The following is a 25,835-nucleotide window of genomic DNA, read 5'->3' as shown; positions in this document are numbered from 1 at the left end:
GCCTTTCTACTAGCCTTATATCCTTTTGTTTTAGGATGTGTTCACACTGCAAAAATGCCAGGATACTCTTCTCAGCAGAGTAATTATCTTGGCTTGAATCGTTATTCAGATAAATTGTTTCCACTTTATGATGGACTTTGACAGTCTGTGTTCAGTACTGCATTTTGAATTGTGTATGAAATCTCTGGCTTTGTGGGGAGAACCCCAAAGTACCTACCTCTGTCCTCTCTGAATCATGAATTACAGCTAGATCTTTTTTGCTGTTATTAAAAGAAAAGAAAAAAAAAGGTCTACTGCTGTTTTTAAAAGACTGTTACAGCCCGAGTCTTCTTGAAATCATACTTCCTCTGCTTTCTAACTATATTTGAACATCAGGAAATAAGCACTGTACTGTACTCCTTCCTTCTGTAACCCTTTACAAGACACTCAAAGGAGGCTCCAGTACAGTATTTTTCACAATATGATAGACACTGAGAACATAGTAACTGTAAAAACACTGGTTTTAAAAGGCAAGAAAGAAAAGAATCTGAATCTCTCATGAAAGAGGAAGAAAAAGACCCGCAGCTAAGAAAGGAATGGGCAGTAATTTCAGAGGATCAAAAAGCCTTTCAAACTAGGCAGGTTGTAAAGTATAAGAAAAGTGTTGAGGGAGGGAGAGTGCAAGAGAATGAAGGGAAACTTATAACAGAAGGGTAGCATATTTTTTGAGGGGCAGAGAGAAGAAAGGATTGGCATAGACAGAAAGGAAAGGAAGATTGTCAGTGGACAGAGGTGGTGGCAGGATGAGGGGGGAACGGGGGAAGACAATGAAAGAGGACTTATTTGTGAAGTGCTTTTGTCTTGGATGAGTTACAAGTGCTGAAGTGGGGTAGATTTTTTGTGAAGAAAAATCTTGTCATAGAAATTAAAAAAAGGAAATGCAAAGTGTACTCAAAACCACTTTAAATAATATAATATGAACAAACCTAATGACCTTTCTGGAAAATTGATGTGAGTGTAATTAGTTTTAATTAATTTCTGTTCTGAAATAGTATCAGAGTTTTATCCCACATAGTATAATACTGGGAAACTTGAATTGTTACTAATTATTCTCTAGGTAGAGTTCTTCAAAAGTAAATATGATGTGATGTATTTAATATCCAGTAATAAATTGTTACCCTCTCACTTTTACAATGATATATAAGCCATGCCCTGTTGTGCATTATCTTTCTATAGAGCTGTAACAGAAACTACACAAGAGAAACCTGTATCAGATGGCTCTTATGAGACAGATAGTCAGGACAAACATGCTGATGAAACTAAAACCATAATTTTGAATATCTGTTATCTTAAGGGATCTCCAGATTACTTCCAGCTGAACACAGTTCTCACCTAAGCAAAGTTTATTGTTTTTAGAGGAAATAAACCAGACATTTTGCGTTGGGCACCCAGATGTCTTGCTGCTGTCCTGACCATCCATATAAGAAAAAGTGACATTTATATGCATACTGGGTCTACTTGATACTCTTCCATGACAGTGAGCTTTCCCAGCTGATTGTTCATTGAATTGTAGATTTAATAGCACAGTTGAATTTAGCAAAATAATTGTGGAAAGATGAAAAAAAAAACAGCAATCAATAGTCACTTGTACATAATGCACCAATTTTCTTTGCCTTTAAGAAAATATATATGAAAAAGAAATAACTTTCTGAATATTTGATTTAGTTCACAGTTTTATAATTGGCACTTGTCAGCGTACAAGTTTTATTTCTCTTTTAAGATGCATGGAAGAAACACCCGGGCATGTGTAGCACTAATTATTCCATTCCCTTTCAAGAAATACGAGATTCAAAATTCAGTGTTTTCTGAAATGAGCTGTGGTTTTATACTGCATATTTATAAGCTTTGTAACTATTGTTAAAATCAAATCCGACATGACTGATGTAAAATATGTTATGTTTATTGAAGATATCTTCTCAGTTTTCAGTTAAGATTTGCAAAAGCTAGAATATATTATTTTATCTTATGGTTTTGATTGTCATTGATTTGTCCTTTTCCCTTGTGCAATTATCCTCATAATAACTTGAGACTTGATTTTTATTACTGTGCTTTTTATTTGAGAGAGGCTTGCAACCATTTTCTAATGTTACTGTGTCTGCTGATATGGAGCTGAAAAAGTGTCCTAGAAGAAATGTAAAGGCTTAGCAAACTGGTATTAATTCAGCTTTGTACAAGGAAGACTTTTGTATTAGAACAAAAATGACAAGTATTCCTTAAAATGAAAAAGGAAAAAATGACAAATATTTTAATATCTCTCTTTAAACAGCTAGAAAACAGCTCTTATTTTCTTCTTTTATCCCCAGCTGATACTTTTAAATCTACAAAAATACATTTAAATGAGCTTTAATGAGTTTGTACTTTATGAAATTTAAAAAACCCGGTGCTTTGAATTAAAAATGTTTTCCCCAAATCCCATAATATCAGTCGCCATGCTATTCTTTGGTTTACTTCAGCTTCTTTATTTCCCATTTCTGAAACTGTTTTGTCTGTTTTATTTTTAATGCACATAAATAGTGTCCTCGGTTTTGTGTCTTTCATATTGTACAAGAAATTAGCAGGTATCTACCAAGCTTGCATTTTTTCGGCTCAGTAATACTCCAGCCAAGGAACCTAGTAACTTTGTGATATCCTTTTCTAGATTTACATCAGAATAGAAGGCTATAGGAATCCTAACTGAGAAGTTTGCCTTTTGTCAAAGCCTGAATTATGCAACTGTGGGGAGATTTTATGTCCTTGGAAGTGTTTGACCTCTGAATTTATCTCTCTGTCTCTCCTTCTCTCTGTCTTGTCTGTAAAATCCAATTCCATTTGATAAATTTTCCCATTAAGACTCAAGCTTTTAATTTAAAAATCCTGAGAAATCCATGACATATTTATTCATGCAGGTAGAATGCTCCAACTGGGGAAGGAATGTAGCTGGTGAGCATAAGCAAATAATTTAATGTCCATGCCACTTTGATTCCAGGTGTTCCTTCCAAAAAAAGGATGCTAGTTGTAATGTGCTGCTGCTCATTTTCCTTCTACTGGGAGATGGATTGTAGCCACCAACATACTTTATAGATAGATTTTTGAAAGGCTGCTGGAAACGTAATTTAAACTTCGTTTGAGAAATAAGACTGTCATTTATGTAGAGATGACTTCATCTTTTTGTATTCATTCTGAGAGTATAGATAACTCCTTAGTGAAAGACATTCTGCGAAAGACTTCTTTACATGTTTCTATAAATACACTGTAAAAAAACCCAAAAGTATCAAACTAGCTCAACAATGCTAGCAAAATGTTTTTTAATCCAGATAATCTTTAAGGAGAAATTAGTCTATTACTTCATCACTATTTGAAATATGGGATTATAGCGTAAATTGGATTGGAAGTTGTTTCTGGAGGTCATCCAGTCTAATTCTCTGTTTAAATCTCCCTTTGAACGTGGGTTCTGAATATGTTGCTCAGAACCTATTCCCCTCGAGCTGTTCCTGTAGCTTTTTTATTATCTCTAAGGATGGAGATATCACAAACTCTTCTGACAACCTGTTTCTGTGTTGGATTCCTCATGATGAGGGGCTGCATCTTGTGATGGTTGCATCTTGTCCTTTCATTGTGTACCTTGAAGAAGCCTCTGTTTCTCCATTCTCTATAACCCCCATCAGTTAGTGGGATCCTGCAGTTATTTCCCCCCATTAACCTGCTCTTCTCTAGGCTGCACAAGTCTATCTCATTCAGTCTCTCCTGATCTGTTATATGCCCCAGCTCCCTGATTGTCTTGGTAGTTGTCTGCTGCTCTTGTCCCACTCTGTCCAAAACTGGACACTGATTCTTATATGGCCTTGAGAGTGCCAAATACAGTGGTATAATGTCTTCTCCTGAGCTGCTGGTATGCTCTTGCTGGACACCCCTTTACCTCTGCTGGGGGGTTCTGCTGGCTGCTGGGCAGCCTGTTGCTCACAGTCCTTTCTGCAGAGCTGCTCCTGAGGCCATTGGTCCCCAGCCTGTGCTATTGTATGAGCTTGTTCTGTTCTACATACAGGTCTTTGTTGGTCTTCATAAGGTTTTTGTCAGTCTGCTTTTTCAGATTGTCAAAGTGAGGGTTTGCTTTAATATGTGAGGTTGAAAACTTCAGTGGTTTTTGAGTTGTTCCACATGCAGCTCAGATGTCCCAGATCAGCAGCAGCTGCTGCCTGGGGAAGGGGAGAATGGGAAGTGAAGCACAGACACCCTACAGCTGTAGGACTCTATCTGTATGGCTTTTCATTTGCCTGCTTTTCTAAAACAGTGGAAGGTTTATGTATTTCAGTATCTGCCCTGTGCATATATTACTGCTTTTTTAAAAGCTTACCAGTTATTCCTCTTCATCTGTTGCACCCAACTGCGGTCCCAACCTCCAATACATGAACTGTTCTCCTTGAGCTTGATCGCATAGATAAATGTGTTGAGGATGCACTCCATTCCATCATTTAGATAATGTAAAAAAACCTATTAAACAGTAACAGCTCCAGTATCAAATTTTGATAAATCTTTTAGTAATTGGCCACTAATTGTAATTCATATTACTGATCGCAGTCCTTTGAGGCCAACTGTCCAGCCAATTTCTGTCCCCCTTGTAAATTTGCATGTCCAAACCATGTCCTGTAAGTTTAGCTACACAGATAGTGTGGGAGACTGCGTGAAAAGCATTGCTAAAGTGCAAGTAGGTGACATTCATTGCTCCTTCCTCATCCGTAAAACCAGTCTTGTCATTGTAGAAAACAACTGGATTGGTCATGCATGATTTGCATTTTTAAAATCTGTGCAGGCTGTTTCCAAGCATCTTTTTGTCCTTCATGTGCCTGGAAATGTCTTCCATGAGAATTTGTTCCTTAATCTCCCTGGGAAGTAAAGTTTATGGAGACTGGTCTATGGCTTCCCAGACCCTTTTTCTTGCCCATTTTTAAAAGTGACTGTAACTATTCACTGTGACCTTTCAAAGGTGTTAAAGAGTAGCTTTACAGTGGCATGGGCTAGTTCCCTCAACATGTGTCCTGTTTGGTTACACGGACTGGAGTATGTCTAGTCTCCTTAAATGGTCTCTAATGTGATCTTTCTCTTCTGTCGATAGTGTTTTAGTCTCCCAGGCTGGAATGGTTGGCTCAAGGATGAATTTAACTATTTATCAAAGGCTGAAGAGTTACTAGCCTTAGTTTTCCCTTGTTGAGGCTGAGTTGCTGCTTTGAATGTTAAGTTGTAAATAAGAATAAGAATAAACTGAAGGAGGTGAAGGAAGCTACATAGCACCTTATTTGTTTGAAAACTCTTAGCTTTTATTGAAGATTTTATGTAGATATAGTTTCTCCAAACTAGTCAAGCAAAATGATTAACTTCATAGTAAAAAAAAAAAAAGAAAAAATATGTCGCAGTAGCAGCAATTGCAGTAATTTATGTGATGAGTGACCATTCTGCGCATCAAAATTAGCATTTTGTCATTTATGTACTTGTTGTACATTTCAGAAGTTAACAAGCCATGTATTTACGGATCTCATAGCTCAATTAAAAATAATATTTTTTTTTTTTATTTTGCTGCGGAAATATTTTGAGATTTGATGAACGTTTTCTAAGCAACTCATACTTTACTATTCTCTTGTCTCTTCATTCATTCTTGTGCAAAAGAGCATCAGAACTACTTCGGAATAGATGAAAACCTTGGACCTGTAGCAGTCAGCATCCGGAGGGAAAAGGTTGAAGATGCTAAGGAGAAAGAAGGATCTCAATTCAACTATCGTATAGTTTTCAGGACAAGTGAGGTAATATTCATTCAGTAATTATGCAAAGGAATGGAGAAGTTAACTTAGAGCTCAGTATACTGTTTACATACTGTGGATATGTTTCTAACTTTGAAAGTAAATCTGCTAAGGGGAAAGGATGTTCTACCATTAGTAAATGTAGTTGCTCTTGAACAAAGGTTTCCTCTTCTGTGCTGCATAAAATTTTTGTCTTTTTGAGCGAGCACCCAGAAGGAGGTAAGTTGGCTGAAGAGAACTGCAAGAACAAGGGAACAGCTGAAGATAGGTGTGAATCAGGCTGCTTGATATGTTTTTAATGACAGAAATAAAAGATCAAAAAATGTAGGGAAATAGGGAGGTGTTAAATATGAAAACTAGTATAATGACTTATTTGTATTTTTTGTTTTGCTTCAAAATACTTTCTTAGAAGCTTTTTTGTGAGATGTTTTTATATACTTCTACATACATGATTTGTGGAAGGAACATTAATACATTCAAAAAAATAATGGTCTTATTTGAAAGAATAATTTACTTATGGTTGTTGTGGAGGGGCATGTCTCATAACTTCTGTTTGAAGCAATTAAATATCTCTTGCTAACTAATTTCTTTATCACAGCAACTACCTTAGATTTCAATGAAAACACAATGTTATTATTGTAGCAAGCAACTGTAAATTTTCATAGTCGTTAGGACTACTGGTTTTTATTTTGATTAGGGTATAGAGAAGTGTTAGCTAGGCTTCCTGATATCACTGGGCTCTTGTGCTTTTGTAAACAGATATATAAATAGATACATAAGTTTTTTTTAGTCTAGGTTTTTATTTTATAGCCAAAAAAAGGGATGTCCATGTATGTATGTATGTATGTGTGGAGAGGTGATCCAGGTGACTCAGTTTTAAGAAATCACTCTCTTTTTGCCAAATCCAATAAAGAAAAAGCAGGATGGATTAAAAAATAGGTGAATGGGTAAAGTGAAGGTGCTACTAGCTGTACCTTACCTCACCTGTCCAACCTCACATTTGACTACTGTGTTTGCTAGGTAGTATGGCATTAAATTGACTATTTTTAATTTTCTTGGTGTAAAAATATATCCCCCCCAAAAAAAGTAATGTTCATATGAATTGGAATAAATTAGTAAGATGCTTAGTGAATTTCTTTAAGCAAAAAATATTTGTCCCTGTGGTGGGGGAAAACAGTTTTGCCCCTGAAGTTATAAAACGGTAAATCCCCAGGGGGTGGTAACCCTTGAAGTTTGAACCAATGAGTGCTTTTGCTCATTTAGTAATCTTTACTCATGTAGTAATCTTTTTACTATTTAGAAAAGAATTAAAATGGAAAGTTTTTTCTTCCCATTCATCTTTCCATGCTTCTTCTAAAATCTGAAGTTTATGTCTTTAAGAGTCGTTGTCATATTAGAGCTAAAAATGTTTTGTGTGTTTCACCTTTACTGCAGCTTACTACACTTAGAGGAGCAATTTTAGAAGATGCTATACCATCCACTGCTCGTCATGGCACAGCAAGAGGTCTGCCTCTCAAAGAGGTACTAGAGTATGTAATACCAGAGCTGAGCATTCAGTGCCTGAGACAGGCTTCCAACTCACCCAAAGTATCTGAACAACTGCTTAAGCTGGATGAACAAGGGGTATGTAGCACATGACTTTTTTTTTAAAACTATTCCTTAGATAAATAGAATAAAAAAATTATTAAATATTTTGCAGGCAGTGTTAAAAAACGTGGATTTTTAATGCAAACTATTCAGTTTCTTGGTTTTAGAGATACTTGTCTGTTTTCACTGACAAAATGAGGTTTGCTTATCTAAGCAAATTCTTTTCAAAATACATTTCAGCTGAAGGAAATAAATATTGGTCTATGAAGATTGTCTTTAAATAACTGAGTGAGTGAAAGATTATTAACTTTGAACAGCAGTAAGAGGGGATTTTCACAGTCTATTTGCACTTTAATGTGCGCAAATCACAGAATATGCTGAATTGGAAGGGACTCACAGTGATCACTGAGTCCAGCTCCTAAGTGAATGGCATGTTGAATGCACATGAAAATACATCTAACACTTTATTAATATTGTGCATAGGTAAAGAGGCAAAAGCATATTAAGTCTCTACATCTAAAATTTTTGGTTGTTTTTTAAAATAACAGGATTAACTTGTTGTGGTCTTACTAGAATAGAATGCTTCTGGGTTCATACAACTGAAATTGTGATTGAGACTAATGAATTAACTGCATGGCAATGAAATATTCATATGGCTTAAATTTTGACAGAAAATGGTGACGTTTATTGGGTTCAATGGAGTGAATCTGCTTCATTCAAAGCTAGTGATTAAATTTATAGTGTCTGAATATTTTGTGAAGGACAGGCTTATGATGGTTTTTAAATCAATTTTTAAAACCATGTTTTTAAGCAATGATCATTTAAATTGAAGGTTTTACCTTCTAGACAAAAGTCAGTATCTATCTGTGGAAATCCAATCAGAGGATGGAACCAGGTGTTTATGATGGTGGTATAATTAATTTCGTAACGCTAATTTATTTTCAAATGTAGTGGTTAAATCTAACATTGGTGGTGTCTACCAGAATTGTTCTGTCTTTTCTTGTGGCTGTAACAATTGCTCGAAACCAAGTACATGTAGTCAAAGGAAGAGAATTGGTTTTTTTGGATGGATTGTTAAGCTAGTTTTTGTATGTTTGTTATAGTACTTTTGTTCACTCTCGTCTTCGAGGAGGACTTTTAATTGAAAGTTCATTTTAACAAATGTCCTTTTCTCCTGTGTTAGTCAGTTCTGGTAAAACAATACAGGGAAATCAGAAGCACTCAACTCTGAATCCAAGAGCTCCCGATGTGCTGTTGCTCTCTCTTTGTTGTTTGAACTTCAGAGTGAGTTTAGGTTAATCTAATAAATAATATTCACTCTCAGAGGGGCAGTATGTTCTAGGGAGTATTGTGTATGACTGTGTTTCACCTGACCTGAATATTTTCCAAACTCTTTAAAAATATTTTCCCCAAAATTGGAAATGTAGATTGTCCATTGAACTTCCCAGAGTGATTCTTTAACCATGAATTCCTCATTTTGAGAAACAGCGGTACATAGCACTTAGTTTTATTTTGTGTGATCAATTCTGAAAATTCAGTCCTATTGTAAAATGGGCTGTCACCTGACAAAATGTTATGTATCTTATTTGCTGCTTAATACGAGGTAATTACTTCAACATAGACAGAAAGCTGCGAAAGGAACTGGCATGAGATCCATTTTTGTTTTTAATCCTCTTATGTACTTCATGCTTTCAGTTTATTAACCAAATAAATACAAAAAGAGATGCTTGGCGACTGAAGATGATGACTGGCTGAAATATCATTAATTAAAAAATATGGATTATGATCTAGAAGATTAATACTGTCACCAGAGTAATATTAATTTTGCGTAATAGTGTATTAAATGTTTGCATAGTTACGTAGCAGATTGAAGACTGTTTTGATGTTTTGATTTCATTTTCTACCTATTTCATAATTTTTCAGTGAAATCTAACATGGATTTTGGAGGAAACGTGGCTAAAATTTGTCTCTAAAAATGACAGCAGAAACTATATGTAAATTGTATGCTTGACTTCCTGCATTTTTCCTTATTTTGGCATATGGTGATCAGGATTAAATTTGGCTGTAAATTTACAAGGAAAGCCAACTCTTTATCTACTACTGTAGTTGTTTTTTTAAACCTTTCTCCAATTTTCCCCTAGTATTCTTTTCCAATTTCTGCTAATGGTTGTTTTTTGTTTATATGCTTTCTGGTTCCTCTTGCATCCCTATAGGAATGTTTACTTCTCTCTAGGCCATAGGATGAGGTTTAAAAAAGACCAAAGAACTTAGGAGCTTTGGATGCAGTGATATTTAGTGGCTTTTGAGTGTCTAATCTCTTGAGGTTCCTTGCTATTAAAAGATATAAAATTTTCACATGAAAGCCAACAAGTTGTTGCATGATAAAGAATTTGTACAAAAAGTTGACAAAATGCCAAGATTCAGTAGTGTGGATTTCTATCATTTTCAATCAGGAAGGACTGCTATGCACCTTTAATACATCATATACCCAAGTAGCTAAATGGGTTTTAAAGTTATTTTGTGATGTCACATTATTAAATTGTTGTCAGTGTTACATTAAATGTAAAACTTCTGATTTGGAAATAATGAAACAGAACCATATCTGCAATTATTCACTTAAAAAGAATAAGCATGTGGTACCATTTCAAAACTGGCAAACTGTATCAGTTTTAAATATTCTGATAGTTCTTCATGCCAGTTAAATGCACTGTATCAGAAGATCCTGCCAAAGCTCATTTAGATACTTCTTTCTTAGACATTAACATTCTAAATGTACCTCGATTTCTACTTCTGCACAGCCCCCATGATCTTGGCTGAGAGTTCTTTTACTCAAGTCTTCTAATTTCATAGTTGTGAGTAGTCCTAGAACACAGGTAGGAGGTTCAGATTACTGCAAATGAGGTTGCAGCTGCTGCCTTGTTTAGCAATAGTGGTATTGGTAGAATCCACTTTGTACAAAATTGCCTAGTATTTACAGTACTTGTCCATGAAGTGAAAACCCAGGATTAATTCATGTCTTGGGCTGGTGAGTTTCAGATCCTCATCTTCAATGTCTCTTAGCACAATGTTTAAACCATGAGATGCTAGGTTGTTTTTTAAGACAGAGATATACTTTACTTCTGTTTGGAATTATATTGATATTCATGAACAAATACAGGAATGGAGCATTTAGTGAAGAAGGAAAGTTAAGGATGATGAATTGTGGAATGATATTTTTGACACTTTCTTCTTTCATGTATGTATGTTTTATTGCTCCATCTCTTAGTATTCTCATCTTGTAGCTTTTCCTCAAAATTACTGTAGTAAAACACAGGTGCACTAGCATGTCTATGGATTTGAGTTTTACAATAGACTTACCGTGGCGGACTATGTGTTACATATGACTAAGGAGAAGCAGACTGTTGTTGTCACCTTTGCTCTAACAGAAATATATACAGTCTTTGCATAACACACATTTTGGACACTAATCTTGATGTTTGATTAAGAGAAGTCTACAGCTTGAGAGTTGATTTGAGTCATGAATGCCTGAAGGGAATCGGGTGTTACTGATGGTCTCTGTAAGTTTGTGAAGCTCTTGAAAGTGTCAGTTAAGAATAATAGGACTAATCCTTTCACATGGTGGTTTCCTGTTTGTCAGCTTAAGTATGCATAAAAGCTAAGAAGACAACAGTCTGCTCAAGGAGTAATCATCTCTTTTTATACTTAATGGTTTATAGTTTTTATACTTTACTTTTGTATAGAAGTAATTTATCTCTTCAATCTTCCATAATTGAGAACCTGTTTAACAAAACTATTTCACTGCAGTCTGATTTCTAGCTTGAAGTATAGTTTTGAAAATGGGACGTAGTGTTTAACAATGGATGATTTTATGGGGAAGGCAAAACATCTAACAGAAATTACTATTCTGAAGGCCTGTTTTAACTGAACTACACTGAACTTTAAAGGGTAGAAATGAGGGGCAGTAAATCTGAGAAAAAAGACCGTTATACAAATATTGCCAATTAAAGTTCTCCTACTGTAGCGTGCAGTGGAGTGTGCTTTTATAGATGACAAAGTGAAAATTCTTCATGTACTGCTTTGATCTGTGTTTGGGTAGTGCCAATCCAGTTTTCTTTCAAGAGTTGAAGGCTTTTTTTTGTTTGGTTTTGGTTTTTTCTTTGTTTTGTTTTTGTTCTATGATAATTTAATTTCCCAAGTGAGAACACTTACTTTTTCACTTTCAGATGACTTCGGCCAGGGGTTATAACAGTGTCAATGTTTTACTTGTTAATATTTATTCTAGTATTGGCTTTCCTTTGTTTTTGTAATTTTTTTAATTTATTTTTTTAATTTCAGCTGAGTTTTCAACATAAGATTGGTATCCTTTACTGCAAAGCAGGCCAAAGCACAGAGGAAGAAATGTATAACAATGAGATGGCAGGACCAGCTTTTGAAGAGTTCCTTGATCTACTGGGCCAGAGAGTACGGCTAAAAGGATTCAGTAAATACAGGGCTCAGCTAGATAATAAAAGTAAGTTATGCTTCCAGCCTGTAGTAGAAGTGGTAATTATGCAGTTGATCTTCTGCAAAACATGTTGTCTTTTCATACTCTTCACTTTGGGTTTTGATTAGTAAGATTATATGGTAAATGAGGGAGATGAAGCACATGATAAGAGCATGTATCAAACCTTGTCTGAAAAGTTATTTACTTTTTCAGGGGCATTAGTAGAACTGAAAATCAGAGCAACTTATTTCATTTGTTTGCACTTATTTAAAATCATACTATGTGAGTGATATTTCAGAATTCCCCAGTTACACTTTAATATCATTTTTAAAAAGGCAAAAGAAAAAATATGTTTTAACATATGGAGTCATGACAAGGGACCATTTTCCTTATTTCAGCTAAACTTTTGTGCTTCCCTTTAATCAACATACACATTTATGTTTATATATGTGGAGCAATCAAGTTTTCTCAGCTTTCTAGTTTTTCACACATACAGAGTAAGCATGTTAGCATTCCTCGGTTGCTAATTTTCATCTACCTCAGTGCTGTGTTATTAGTGCCATTTCCTCAGGTCTTTCAGTTTCTCTAACTCTAACAGTATAAAGATTTAATTGTACAAATTTGTTGAGTTTTGTAGCAAAAATAGGAACTAAAATATTGCTGTTAAAAAAAAGGTGATATGTTAGCACACTTCTTTATTAGCACTGTTTTCACTGCTCTTAACTCATTCCGAGTTTAATGATATTTTAACAGGATTTTGATAACTGATCACTGTGAGCTGTGATCTAAGGATATCTAGTTATTCAGCTGCTTCATTTTAACATAGTGTCAACCTGTATAAGCACCACATTTATTTCTAATAACATTATTGCCTTTTTGCTTAAATCCATGTTTGTTTCACTTTAATAATTCAGGCTTGATAAAGACTATTGCATCCTATTTCACTACAGAATAATAACTAATTTTTCAAATTAATGTGTAGAAATATTTATTAACATGCTGTGAATGTCAGACTTCTAGAATGAATTGATAAGTAGAGATGAAGTACTGAAAGGAGTAAGGGGTGTTTGGGTTTTCCTCCCCCCCCCAATCAGAGCACGACTGAATATCACTAGTAATTTGTACATATGAAAATATATGCTGGTCTGTCAAACAAATCCAGTTTCTGTATTTACTGTGCTTCAGTATTTGCTGTGCTTCAGTATGAACTTGCATTGCTGATCAGCACTGTGTATGTATCAGTCAGTAACATGATTTTAATGTTTTATTAGGTCTGTGTGCCATTAATGATATTGTCCTGTCATAGTATGTTCTCGTAGTTTGCAACAAGCAGAATGGAATTAAGAGAGTTCACAAAGATATAGTCTTCAGTATTATATTAAATGTAAAATACTGACCTTATTATCATATTTTCTGTTATACTTTTAAAATATAATTATGCAACAAGTATTACTGTGTGTTGTATTTATAATTGGATAATACATTGTTCTGACTGCCTGCAGGTTCAGAATAGTGGAATAATTTAATCTCTAGGAGCTACATTTTTGGTAGGCACAGTGTTTCAGTAATACTTCTTGCTCAGTTTTTATAGCATTCACGTTTATTAAATCTTTCTGTTCTCAAATGCTTGACTAGCTGTGGGTTTTTCTTTAAAAAGTTCTCCTTTATAAATTTGTTTATTTAACATTTGGGTAAGTAATTGGTCCATTTCTTATGAAATACAGAAAGTAGAATGTTGCCAGACCTGTCTGGCAGACAAGTCCCCACCTCTTGCTTGCTCACTCACCCTCCAATTTGTGAGTTAAGACAGTTCAGTGAGTGAGTAGAAGAAAGGAAAAAAAACACCCCCTAAAAACCCCAAACAAACAAAAAAGCAAAACCAAAACCGAAAACCCCAACCAACCAAAAAAACCAACCCACTACTGCAATGATCAGCTGACAACACAAGTGATGCAAAGGCACTTGCCACCTCCCATTAGCTGACTGATGCCCAGCCAGTCTCTGAGCAACAGCTACCTTGCAAAAAAACCCTCTCCCTGCTCCAGTTTTACTGCAAAGCTTGACTTTATATGGTATGGAATATGTCTTTGGTCAATTTGATTGGCTGTCCTAGCTGTCTCTCCTCCCAAATTCTTGGCTACTCCTAACATACTTCCGAGGATAGGGAACCGTGCGAGAAACAGAGAAAGCCCTGATGCTGTGTAAGCACTGTTTAGCAATTCCTATAACACTGGTGTGTTATCAACACTATTTTGATCACAAACAGAAAACACAGCACCATATGGGCTGCTGTGAAGAAAGTTAGCTCCATCCAAGCCAGACCAAGCAACTGTGAAGAACATGTGGAATATATCAACTATAAACTCTTTTCTGCCCTTCTGTATTAGTGGCATGCAGTTCCAAATCCCAGGATAAAGAAATAAGAAAATTAAGTGAAACTTTACCAATTCAGTAGTACATAATTTGTTTTTAAACATATCAATCTAATGGAAATGAGAAATTAAAGAATTTATTCCAATATTATTGAAACATTAATGTTCTCATTTGTAATCTTCAGAATATAATTATGGGTTATTTAATAGATAAATTGGATTATGTATCAGTTTAACTGCCTTATACCTGTAAACAGAGAAATGACAATGAAAGAAATTGAGGAAATGTTGTAATTTTATATCTACAGAGGAATAGTGCTGTTTCACTTTTGTTTAATAAATATGCTTTTCTGAAAAATATCTCATAATTAAAAGAAGATCTAGCCAATTTTCTCAAACATTGTGAAATAGAACAAATGTTCAGAAAGGAATGAGGTGCAAAAATGTCAGCCCAGACATAATTCTTTTTTCACTAAAATTGTCAGCAGAGTAATGTTTGTAGTAGCAAGTATTATGTAAATTTAATCACAGTGGGCCTTAGTAGGTGTTTCAGTAGAGCATGTGTTGAGTTAGAAGATTTCAGCTTTGTGTAATGGACTAAATTTCAGAAGAAAAATTTGTTATCTCATTTCAAAAGTCAAGGTGCTGAATCAAAAGTATTCAACTAAGTAGGATGTTGTATTAGGAAAGCATTGATTTTAAGGCTAAGAAACTGTATAGGTTCTTAATAAGTATTTAAATAGGTGGCTTTGTAGTAAGTATTTAAAGGGATTGTTTTTTGCAATAGTTGTTCAAGATAATTTGACTTTAGTATCTAATTACAAATGAAGTCAGAGTGTAGGATTCCTGATATCATTGTAGGTTAGACAGATTTTTTTTTTATATTCCACAGTATAAATTATTTCTTCTTTCTGTCTCTTCAAAACTGACTTTCTAAAATGTCACTGAAAGGTTATAAAGGAATTAGCTTTTCAACTGATTTTCAAATACAGAAGTGCAATAATATTTCCTTTTTTTAGCAGCTTTTAAGGAAGAAACTTCAGAGAAAATGATCCTTCCTATTTCTTATGCAACTGTAATTTGTATTGCATAGATATTAAAAAATGAAGCAAATTTTATTATTGTGCAGGCATACCCGATGAACCCAGTTATAATATGAATGTACTAAGAATTACATACACACAAAATTAGTTTTAGATTTGAGACTGCAGATAGAGTATGGTTGCTGCCAAATTTTACCCTTAAGTGTAAATTTATGTGCTGCTAACTGGAGAACTAACATGACCAATCGATTTATTTGTGCAATACAGTTACTATTTAAAACAAAGCAAAAGCTTAAACAGTGTGTGAAAGAATGTGCTGGAGAATGTTTATTGGTGTAGAGAACATAAAATTATGTTAAAAAACGGGTGAACATGGAAGAAAACAAGAAAAATTGGTAGTTGCCTTGACTCAATAGGGTATTCATTAAAGTAAAAAGTTAAACTTTTTAAAAGTTCACTGTACTTACTTAAATAGTCTGCACATATTGAAGAAGGGGAATAAAAAAGATTACTTTATGATTGCAGTGTAAAACTCATCTAATTTGCTGTAAACATTGTGAAATGCTAACTCAGTGCACTTTCTAAATTAAAGAAACAAAAGTATTAATATCTTATATGAAATGCATTTAGTTTCCAAATATATGAAAATTCCTATGAAAATTTTAATGTATTACATAAGTATTTTATGTTTAAAAAATGTCTGATATTTAATATGTATTTTAATGTCCGATTTCAAGTAGCCAATTCCTTTTTGGTAAAGTATAGGTTTCATTAATTGTCCTTATTAACCACTAAATAATGAAAATACATAGTATATAAAACTATATTCAAGTAGCTAGGTTGTTGTTCCTTTTTCATGAAGTGCCAATATATTCAAAATTAGATCATTTAGGTCTCAGAGACAGCAAACTCTTTGGGCATTTTTCTGCAGGACCCTTCATGTCATAATATGAAACTGAAGAGTAGATATTTAGCTGATGCAAGCTGATTTTGTTCTACTGAAACAAAGACTTAAATTGCTTAAATAGATTTAAATCATAGCATGTGAAAAATAGTGCCCTAAAAAGTGGTATGAATGTTCTCATTTACTGACCTTCTTGCGATTAAATTAATTTTCAGCTGATTCAACAGGAACTCATTCCCTCTATACTACCTATAAAGATTATGAGTTAATGTTTCATGTATCAACAATGCTTCCATACATGCCCAGTAACAGGCAACAGGTATGTTTTTTTAGCTTTTCTTTGTAATTTTACATCATAAATCTTTGACATTGAGTGTTGGGGTTCTTTAATAATATTGGTTGAAAACTGAATTGTTTTCATTTAAATATGTCTCAGTTGTATTTTTTTTTCTTGAAATATTCTAAGACATTAGAAATCTCATAGGATTTTTATTCTGTATAATTCAGTAAATTTATCCCATCTGCCCCAGTTCATTATATTACTAAAAGGCAACATTGCCTGTGGTGAATGAGTTATTTTCAGTTTGGACTGGATTTGCATCTTACTTATGTTTTAAACACTGAATGGAAAATAGACTTATGGTTAAAATATGCATGCAATAAGATTTTTAAAAGTATTCCTTCCACTTAATCCTTATATTACAGCTCTTGAAATGTTTACTAATATGTCAGTTTAGTAATAACTGGTTAACTGTATCCTTCAAGGTGTCTGTGAAGACGGAAAACTACAGTGTATTTATCTTATTTCTAGAGAATTCCCTTTGCTTATGTAATAATTCAGAATATCTTCAACGCATTAAGGATGGCTAAAAACCAGCACAGCATCCAAAGTGTGCCGTGCACCAGTAAGGTTACTCTGTCTTGCCTGTCTAAGATAATTCTTGTTACTTAATTAAAAAGTACAAGCACATTTGGTATAATATATCAGTATTAATGCTTAAAAGAAAAGCAGTAGAATTGCTCATACGTCAGACTGATGGTAGTTCATAACTTTCTGTGCTGCTACTCTGTGTTTTTCTAGGTCTGTGGAAATAAGTGTTGATTTATTTAGTTAGTTTTGGAATAATCTGGCGTTGTCATGCAAGATACAAAAATTTCATCCATTTTGAAGGGTTGTCATGAAATAAGGATTCTATCTCACTTTGGTTTTGAACAGCAGACAAAAAAATGCTTACTGATTGGTAAGCCATATTTGAGTTGTATCCTTCATGCCTACCCTATCAATAGGTCTTGTATGGGGAAAAAGTTGTGTCAAGGCAGCAAGAAAAAGATAAAAGAAAATTATTTCAATTCTTCAGAAGGGATAAATAATAATCAAAATGGAAGAAAGTATATCATGTATTTATATATTTTAAATAAGCATCAGTGCATAAAACTTCGAAAAGTTTTAAGAACTGTAGCAAGTCAACAGTTAAGACAACTTTTATTCCATTACACTTAGGGTTTAGATGTGGTTTAAAGAAACTAAATAAGGAATCAAAAGACAGAAACTTTTCACCATATGAATAATATGAAGTTTAGATGACTCACTTCTCAAAATGTGTGGCATTCAGGAGACAGAATGTTCAGCTATATTAGACACTCAACTGTGATAGTAGCTAGTAATCAAGGTATTGGATCTTCATTACTGATTTCAGATTTTTCCACTTTTCTAAACTTCCACTTACGCCTTATTACAATACAGGATTAATTTAGTAAACGCACTAGAAGTTGTTTTGTCTGTAATCAGTCGTAACAATCTTTGACTAGAAATTGCTCGTAAACAGGGAAAACTGTACCCTATTAAGAAGATATAATACACTGAATGAGCTTGCCTTAAAAGAATAAAATGAATATTTTCATAGCAAATCACAGGCACTGACAGTAAATATAGCCTTACATGGAGTTTATTGCTTTTGTTGTTGTCTTTCATGAATTTCCCTTGTTTGTGAGAACAGGATATTCTCTTGCCATGATCCACTAATTTTCATAGTTTTGCTGTTTGTCAGCTTCACTGCTGTGTTGCTCAGCCACCCCCTGTTACTGTCCTTTCACTTCTTCCGGTGCCTTCCTTTCGTTCTTATCATTTCCTTATGTGTCTCTCTTTATAGTCAGGTGATGATTCTTGTGTACAGAATTTCAATTTTAACTCCGTGGTTTTTCCCAGCAACAAGCACTCCTTTCCACAATGTTTTAGTAAGCTCTCATCATTGTCCCTTTAACAGGTTCAGTATTTAGCAGAAGCACTATGTTGTTATTCATGGCTTTCTTGGGATCAAAATAATGTGGCAGTTTTCCAAGTTCAAGCAGTATGCCTATCTGAAGACCCACCACATTATTTTTCAGGTGATGAGATCTATCAGTGTTTGCACAGCATGGACACTGTCTTAATGAAATGTGACAAGTGCACCCAAATGACCAGAATTTAACCAGCCTTAATGTTCAAAAGGGATCTATAATAATTGTTTATTTTTCATCTCTTACTGTTTAGTTCCAAAGTACATAATGAAGTATGCAAGGTATCGACAGTGTTGCTTCTCACAAGCTAGGATAAAATTTGATTAGGTCTTCTTCCTTGAGACTTTTTAGATGTTGAAGACCACCAGTGCACTTGCATCAGCTGTGCTTAAGACAGAGAGAGGCTTTCGGGTGCTGTGGAATATGAATGTTGTTTGTCTCTTCAAGGTTTGGCTCACTAACTACATACCCAAGTAAGGGAAAGTTAGGGACCACGGTAATTTTCTTTTTAGGATATGTTAGCAATGAAGGCCTCCATTCAATAATTATTTTCTGCTAGCATAGTATGTATGTACTGGCTGAGGTTGTTGCACGCTATCCCTATGTCCCTTGTTTGGTAATGACTGGGCAAGGTATTCAGTCACTCTTCATAATCTACGATGGTGACCTTCAATGAGCAAGCACTGAGCATTGCTTATATTCCAAATACCTGTGAGCCAAAAATAGGCCGCACCAGAACTGTTTGTTGCTTCTTCCAGGATATAACTACGCCCTGCTTGGTCCCTGATCAGGACATCCCTCTAGTTTTAGAGCCAGCAGGAGATCCAAAGAGCAAGGTAATTTTCACTTTGGCTGCAACATAGGCTGGGAACTTTGAAGTCAGCTGCTCCTTCCCTAGGACAGAAAAGACTACCAGCCCTTGTGTGGCCAGTTCCTTTTCCTTTACTGGCCTTTTCTTCAAATCGTAGTTCAAGGTTTTCCCCTTTAAACTTAACCTTTGCAATGCCCCTTTCCAACTCATTCCCTTGCAAGCTTCCCATTCACACATTTGCAGTGTGCTTGATCAGACCCGATTAATCCAAATCAGTTCAAAAAATCAGTTTTCACCCAGTTTAATGAAAACTTGAAAATTAAACAGATATGCAATAATGAAATAAACTTGTTGCATTTGAACTAGTGTTAAAATTGTTGGGTAACAAGACCTTTGGTTATACCAAACTCAGTTTAACCAGATCTGTCGAAAATTCTCTTGCTACTCATTTCTGGTTTTGGTACTGATTAAGAACACAAATTGAAAATAAAACTTTTGAAACCACTTATTTTAGAAATGTACTAAAATAAGTTTGGAGATTTTCTTAATTGACTCAACACTTTGTCATTTAATTGAATGAAGAGTATATTTCACTGCTATTTCAACAAGAATTCCTTGTTGTTTTGCAGTTTAACAAGGCAAATAATTCTACAGAACTTGGTAGGTTTTTAAGGCTGAGCATAACCTGTAAATATGCTAAGTTTTAAGGCAGTTCTTTTCTTCATAGATGCATATCTGAAAATTCAGAATTGAGTTGTTAAAATCTGAGAATTCATATAATAATTGTTATTTGGTGCAAATTATTTTAATCTAATGGATTCTGCTTTTCTAACATATTTTCCTTAGTGCGCGTTTTGTACTCTTACATAATATTTAACTGATTTCCTTTTGAGTGTCTATTGTACTTGATTAGGTTCATTTTCAAATTCTAACACGTCAGTCTAGTCTGATACTGGAATGATGTCAAAATATGTTTGTTATCTCCTTACTGTAAGTAATTCCCTGTCATCTGTGCACCCTATTGAGAGTTCCTAATGTAGGAACTCTCTACATTGGCATGAGACTTTTTAGAGTATGTTAGAAAGGCAGATTAAAAGAAAAATAATTAATGATACAATATCCAAAAACCCCAAACCTGAGCAGACCTCAAAATGGGAGAGGAAGGGGAAACTGAGAACCTGGGGGAAAAAAAATGTAGGAGGTAAATGTTGGGAGGAAAATTTAGGTTATAGAATGCAAACTAGGGAAGGGTTTCTTATAGATCTTTTTGCTTAGTTCCAGTTTCCTTCAATTCCTTTTTCATTTTCAGTATGCTATCCTTATCTCACATTTCCCAGAGAAGTATGTGTTCCCTCTTTCTTCTCCATTCAATGCTTTATTCTTTTCCTGTTCCTTTATCCTATCCAGAGCACTTCTTTCCATGTTCCAGATCACCCCAGTTTACTTCTCTTCCCTTTTGAAGTTCTTTGCCTTATGATACTCTGTGCACAGCCACAACTGTGCTTCGCTTTGCTTTGTGTTGAAGTTGACTGGCCACTTATGCATGACAATTATTTGTGTTACACTGGCTTTATTTTAAATTGTTGAAGAAGTCACTGAGATCTCTACAAGCTTGGCAAGGTTCTTAAAAGTAATGACCTGTCTTCCTATTTCTGTTTCTGGACCTTGTAGAGGTTTCAGCTCTTCAAAAATAGTTTAGGGATAGAATATGGGAACTGCTATAATTTTAAAAAGCCATTTGCTAGTAAAATTTCAAACACTTCTAAATCTTACCTCTTACTAAATGACTGCTATTCTTGCTTAAGCTACCGATGAGAGCAAGCAGAACCTCCTAAAGGGGTTTTCAAAAGCAGAAAATATTCTTGAAAACGGTGATTGTTTCAAATACAAATTTAAAGAGGATTTTGCATTATAATTTTTATAATTTCCTCTGTGGAAATGTATAGGCATGAACCACTATAGCAAGAAATAGTAATTGAGCACTTAGTGATATAAGACAGAAATTAATCACCGTGTACCCTTCAGTTGGAAGGTTCCTTACAAATTTAACAGAGGTGTAAATTCCAATCTGTGAGAATAGTAATAACTTCTAAACATGAACGTGTGCTGCACTACTATGGTCTAATTGTATGGCTCATTGGCTCAGCAAGTTACCTGGCACACTTAACTCTGTGATCAGTTCCACATTGTGTACTTCTACTGTAATTTGTACACAAAAGATTGTATATGTTAATTGGCTCAAATAGTCAGTTATTATGATTTTAGTCTTAAAAACCTGAGAACTTGACTGAGCCACATGACTTACACCAAATACTATTTTCTGTTCTTATATCTGTTGTGAAGTTTCATAAGAAGTCTTATTTCTTTAATCTGTATTTGGGATTTTGATTATGTTTAAAATAATATAGCTATACTGAATGCTTTAAAATTGTGGCTTTGGCCCTTCTTACCGCCTTTAGAATATCATCTTTTGTGTTATTTTAAGAAACATACTTATGGGTTTTAGGCTTTAGCATATGCAACTTTGTGCTTTTTTTTGGTAGCTGAAATACTGACTTAATGGAACTGAGAAAATATAAGAAAATACTAGAAAATATTAGAAAGATTACATTCTGTAAAATCAGCGTGATAGAGAAATTGTTACTTGCTCTGTCATAAAGTTTTCAAATAAATTTGTTCTTATATAATTTTTAGTTACACATGAGCTAAGGTACATCCTTAAGTGTCTGTATGCTGTTAGTTGACAATGCAAGGTCTTTGGCAGACTTTCGGTAAATATTTTAAATGTAGCATGTGGTAGACTACTTTTTTCCTGTCTTTAATATATATGGATGTTTTATAAGCAAAAGTATTTAAGAAAAAAATGTAAAAAATTTGAAAGTTACAATATACTTCTGTGAGGAAAGTGAACATTATTTTACTGTGTTGTTCTTTTGGGTTTTCTTGGGGAGAGAGTATAATGCTCCCTTATTTCTGGACACGTTCTATAGTTTTTACCAAGTTTTGGCCTGTAACAATGATTTAATACTTTAAATTATTCCTTAAATATATTTTGATTATAAAAGCTACCAATTACAAGAATAATTTTTTAATTTATGAGTCTTTAATAGCTATTGTTTCTCCATGAGTCTTAGGTTTGTTCCTCGGGTATGCAGTTGTTAAAATAAGTGATGAGTATTCATGATAATCTATTTTTTTAAAATAAGATCATAATAATAAGGACAATATTTACTAGAATTGCAACATGGAAAAAGAAGTTCTATTGAGAAATAGAAGCAATATTATATTTTTAATGTAGGCAAATATTACACCGTAAAGAGGGAATTAGTATACAGTTCTCTGGATAGTGAGAAATGTCAGGTGATGTAACGTTTTTTTATTACTGAAGTGATACACTAAAGAGAAATACATTTTTCTTATAAAATAAAACAGAAGTGAGCAGAAACTGTGCAGAACTAGTGAGGGGATGGAAGAAAACTCACTAGTATTTTTGTGAACTTAACCCAATTTCCTTTCCTGATCTTTTTGTAGTTTAGTTCGATGTCTTTTATCTGTAGTTATCCAGGATATGATTAATTAAGTTACTTCTGAAAAATTATGCTTAATTTATTTTGGTTTGGGTTTTTTTCTGAGATGAAGAAATTGTGATTATTTTTTTACAACTAATTTTTTAATGCATGTTTCTTGTCTAGCTGCTAAGGAAAAGGCATATAGGAAATGACATAGTTACCATTGTCTTCCAAGAGCCAGGAGCACTTCCTTTTACTCCAAAAAATATTCGTTCCCACTTTCAACATGTATTTGTCATAGTCAAAGTGCATAATCCTTGCACGGAAAATGTGTGTTATAGGTGAGTAGAGCCTTATATCTATTTAAGTTTGTTACTAAGACTACAGTGGAACTGTCTTCTAACAGTTTTGTATTTCTTGAAGATATTATGAATATAATTTTAAAACTTTTGCTACATGTCGTGTGAGTTAGAAACCCCAGTGTCTCCCTTGCACATATCTAGAGCTACAGGGCACAGTTTGTAGACTCAAATGGGTATTTGCAGAACTCTGTGTTGCTGATTTATGGACACAAAACTGGGATATAACAAGTTAGTGAAAATAAGATTTGCAGACATAGCAGTAGAAATTTATTTAGAATTTGTATTGCACACTTTTTACCTTTCACAAATAGAGTAATTTAAAATAAAGTATTTCAGAAGGCTATTAACCTTTGTAAATCCCTGAATATGACAATATGACACTAGCATGGGTTGTGGCCTTTAAACATAAGAATGAGGACTTCTGGTGAATATAAAAACATCTCAAATTTCAGATGACCTTAACTCTCACATTTAAGTCACTGCATCATGAATTTTAGCACGGTAACCAAGGTGGGAATATAGTTGTGAACTGATTGAGAATTGTGCAAATGATAAGGACATGAAGTGTAATGACACAGGTTTAGCATGTATACATGTTATTTATTCCTTGTTTAGAATGAGAGTAAAATACATCATGAGGCTGGGTAATATTACTGGTTTTTAACTGTCCACTAGAACGTAAACTGTCTTTTAGAACTTGTGGGTTTTTTTCAGTAACTGTTTTATGTTTAATAATACATGACATTTCCTAAGTTACATTTTTCTTACTGCTTAATGATGTTTGTCATCCCAAATGTGACTGCATTTCAGTCAAACCAATAATAGTTATACGTAGTTTGCACAGTATTTCGAAATTCTTTTCCAGTTGTTCTTTTCCAGTTATATTGTATATAACAATTAGAGATATAATTGTATAAATTAAAAAAATCCCTATTTCTCTTACATCTTGATGTGAACTGCCTATATCAAGATTTGCAGGTATCTTCAAATTTTTTTATGAACATAGAGTAGCCAGCTTAGACAGGTGAAGAATGCTCCATTATAGTCACTTTGTACTATAGTCACTCTTGGACATCAATACTTTTTCTTTGTCTTCACACTTAATTGTAACAAAATATCTGAGGATTAAAATAAATTGTTTATATATTTCGTAATTTTAAGATGATGCAACTGAGTGGCAGCTGAAAATTATAGACCTACATAAAAATAATTTTTAAAAATACTTCTCTCATGTCTCACAATGCATTTTTATATGTACTCAAATTAAAGAAAGGAGACAGTGACACCTAGGAAATCATATTTGATATTTTTTGTGTTAGTAAATAATGTCCTTTATTAATAATATCCTATATATATTTAAAAGAAGAAAGCCATTTCAAAACAGACAGTTTTGTTTGAGTCTGAAATGTCCAGAAAAAATTGATGTGTCAAAGTTGAGCTCAACTGTGTAAATGAACTGCACAGATCACAGTTCTGCTTATCATCTGATTATTTTTGTTTTAAGGAATTAACCATTTTGATTTTTTTTCTTCTGTTTCCAGTGTTGGTGTTTCACGATCAAAAGATGTACCCCCATTCGGTCCACCAATTCCCAAAGGAGTAACTTTCCCCAAATCAGCAGTCTTTAGGGACTTCCTTTTAGCCAAAGTTATTAATGCTGAAAATGCAGCACATAAGTCAGAAAAATTTCGAGCCATGGCCACACGGACACGTCAAGAATACTTGAAAGATCTGGCAGAAAACTTTGTTACCACAGCTACGGTGGATACTTCAGCAAAGTTTAGCTTCATTACTTTAGGAGCAAAAAAGAAGGAAAAAGTGAAACCAAGGAAAGATGCACATCTCTTCAGTGTTGGAGCAATTATGTGGAATGTGATTGCCCGAGATTTTGGCCAGTCTGCTGACATTGAATGTCTCCTTGGAATCTCCAACGAGTTTATCATGTTGATTGAAAAGGAATCAAAAAATGTTGTGTTTAACTGCTCCTGTAGAGATGTTATTGGATGGACGTCTGGATTAATGAGCATCAAAATATTTTATGAAAGAGGAGAATGTATTCTTCTGTCTGCAGCAGATAATTGTACTGAGGACATCAGAGAAATTGTTCAAAGACTTGAAGTAAGTACATTTTCTAAACTGGAATTCCAGTTTTTTTATTAAGAGTTACTTGTCTAGATCTCCTTTGAGCTGTAATTAAAAATGTCCTATGTTTATAGTTCAGGAGTGTTTTCAGTCTTCAGAGAGCATTATAAATAGTAATCCTCACAACAGCATATGAGATAAGCACTATCAATCCATTTTTCAGGGATAAGGCTTCAGATACCATTGGTCTGATTACTTGCCCAAGGCCATGGATGGTGCCAGTGACTGAAAAGCTGAGCTTTTGCTTTCTCTTGCTGTAGCCTATACTCAAATCACACCTTTGTAGGTCAAAGTATCCATTAATTTAAAAGATACAAAATATAAATGTGTAAAATATACTCACTTTGACTTCTTGTAATAATCCATGTGAATATTAGCAGAAAATTTTGTTCAAGTGATTTTGCTGATTTGTTCCTCTATAGTAAGCAACTGCAGGAAGTAAACTAGACCAATTAACGCCAGTTTTTACAGCTGACTGGATAAAGTTTTTCAGACACTTGATGACCCTGTCAGTACTACTGTCCTGTAACTATTTCAG

The 25,835-nt window shown here is 34.1% G+C and overlaps 1 protein-coding gene across 3 annotated transcripts in view; it reads left to right on the top strand.

Moving 5' to 3' along the window:
• SIPA1L2 (signal induced proliferation associated 1 like 2) overlaps window positions 1-25,835 on the top strand; it is a 131,002-nt gene that overhangs the window by 55,772 nt on the left and 49,395 nt on the right. For all 3 annotated transcript variants that reach the window (XM_017817563.1, XM_017817562.1, XM_017817561.1), the window contains exons 4-9: window positions 5,677-5,810; window positions 7,242-7,430; window positions 11,730-11,904; window positions 16,412-16,515; window positions 22,977-23,134; window positions 24,697-25,273. In XM_017817563.1, coding sequence (XP_017673052.1) covers window positions 5,677-5,810; window positions 7,242-7,430; window positions 11,730-11,904; window positions 16,412-16,515; window positions 22,977-23,134; window positions 24,697-25,273 — 1,337 coding nt within the window. The remainder of the gene's footprint in view (window positions 1-5,676; window positions 5,811-7,241; window positions 7,431-11,729; window positions 11,905-16,411; window positions 16,516-22,976; window positions 23,135-24,696; window positions 25,274-25,835) is intronic.

The sequence above is a fragment of the Lepidothrix coronata genome, unplaced genomic scaffold, assembly GCF_001604755.1.
Source record: "Lepidothrix coronata isolate B3197 unplaced genomic scaffold, Lepidothrix_coronata-1.0 Scaffold61, whole genome shotgun sequence".
In the NCBI taxonomy this organism is placed as follows: Eukaryota; Metazoa; Chordata; class Aves; order Passeriformes; family Pipridae; genus Lepidothrix; species Lepidothrix coronata.
This window is presented reverse-complemented; position numbering and strand designations above follow the sequence as displayed.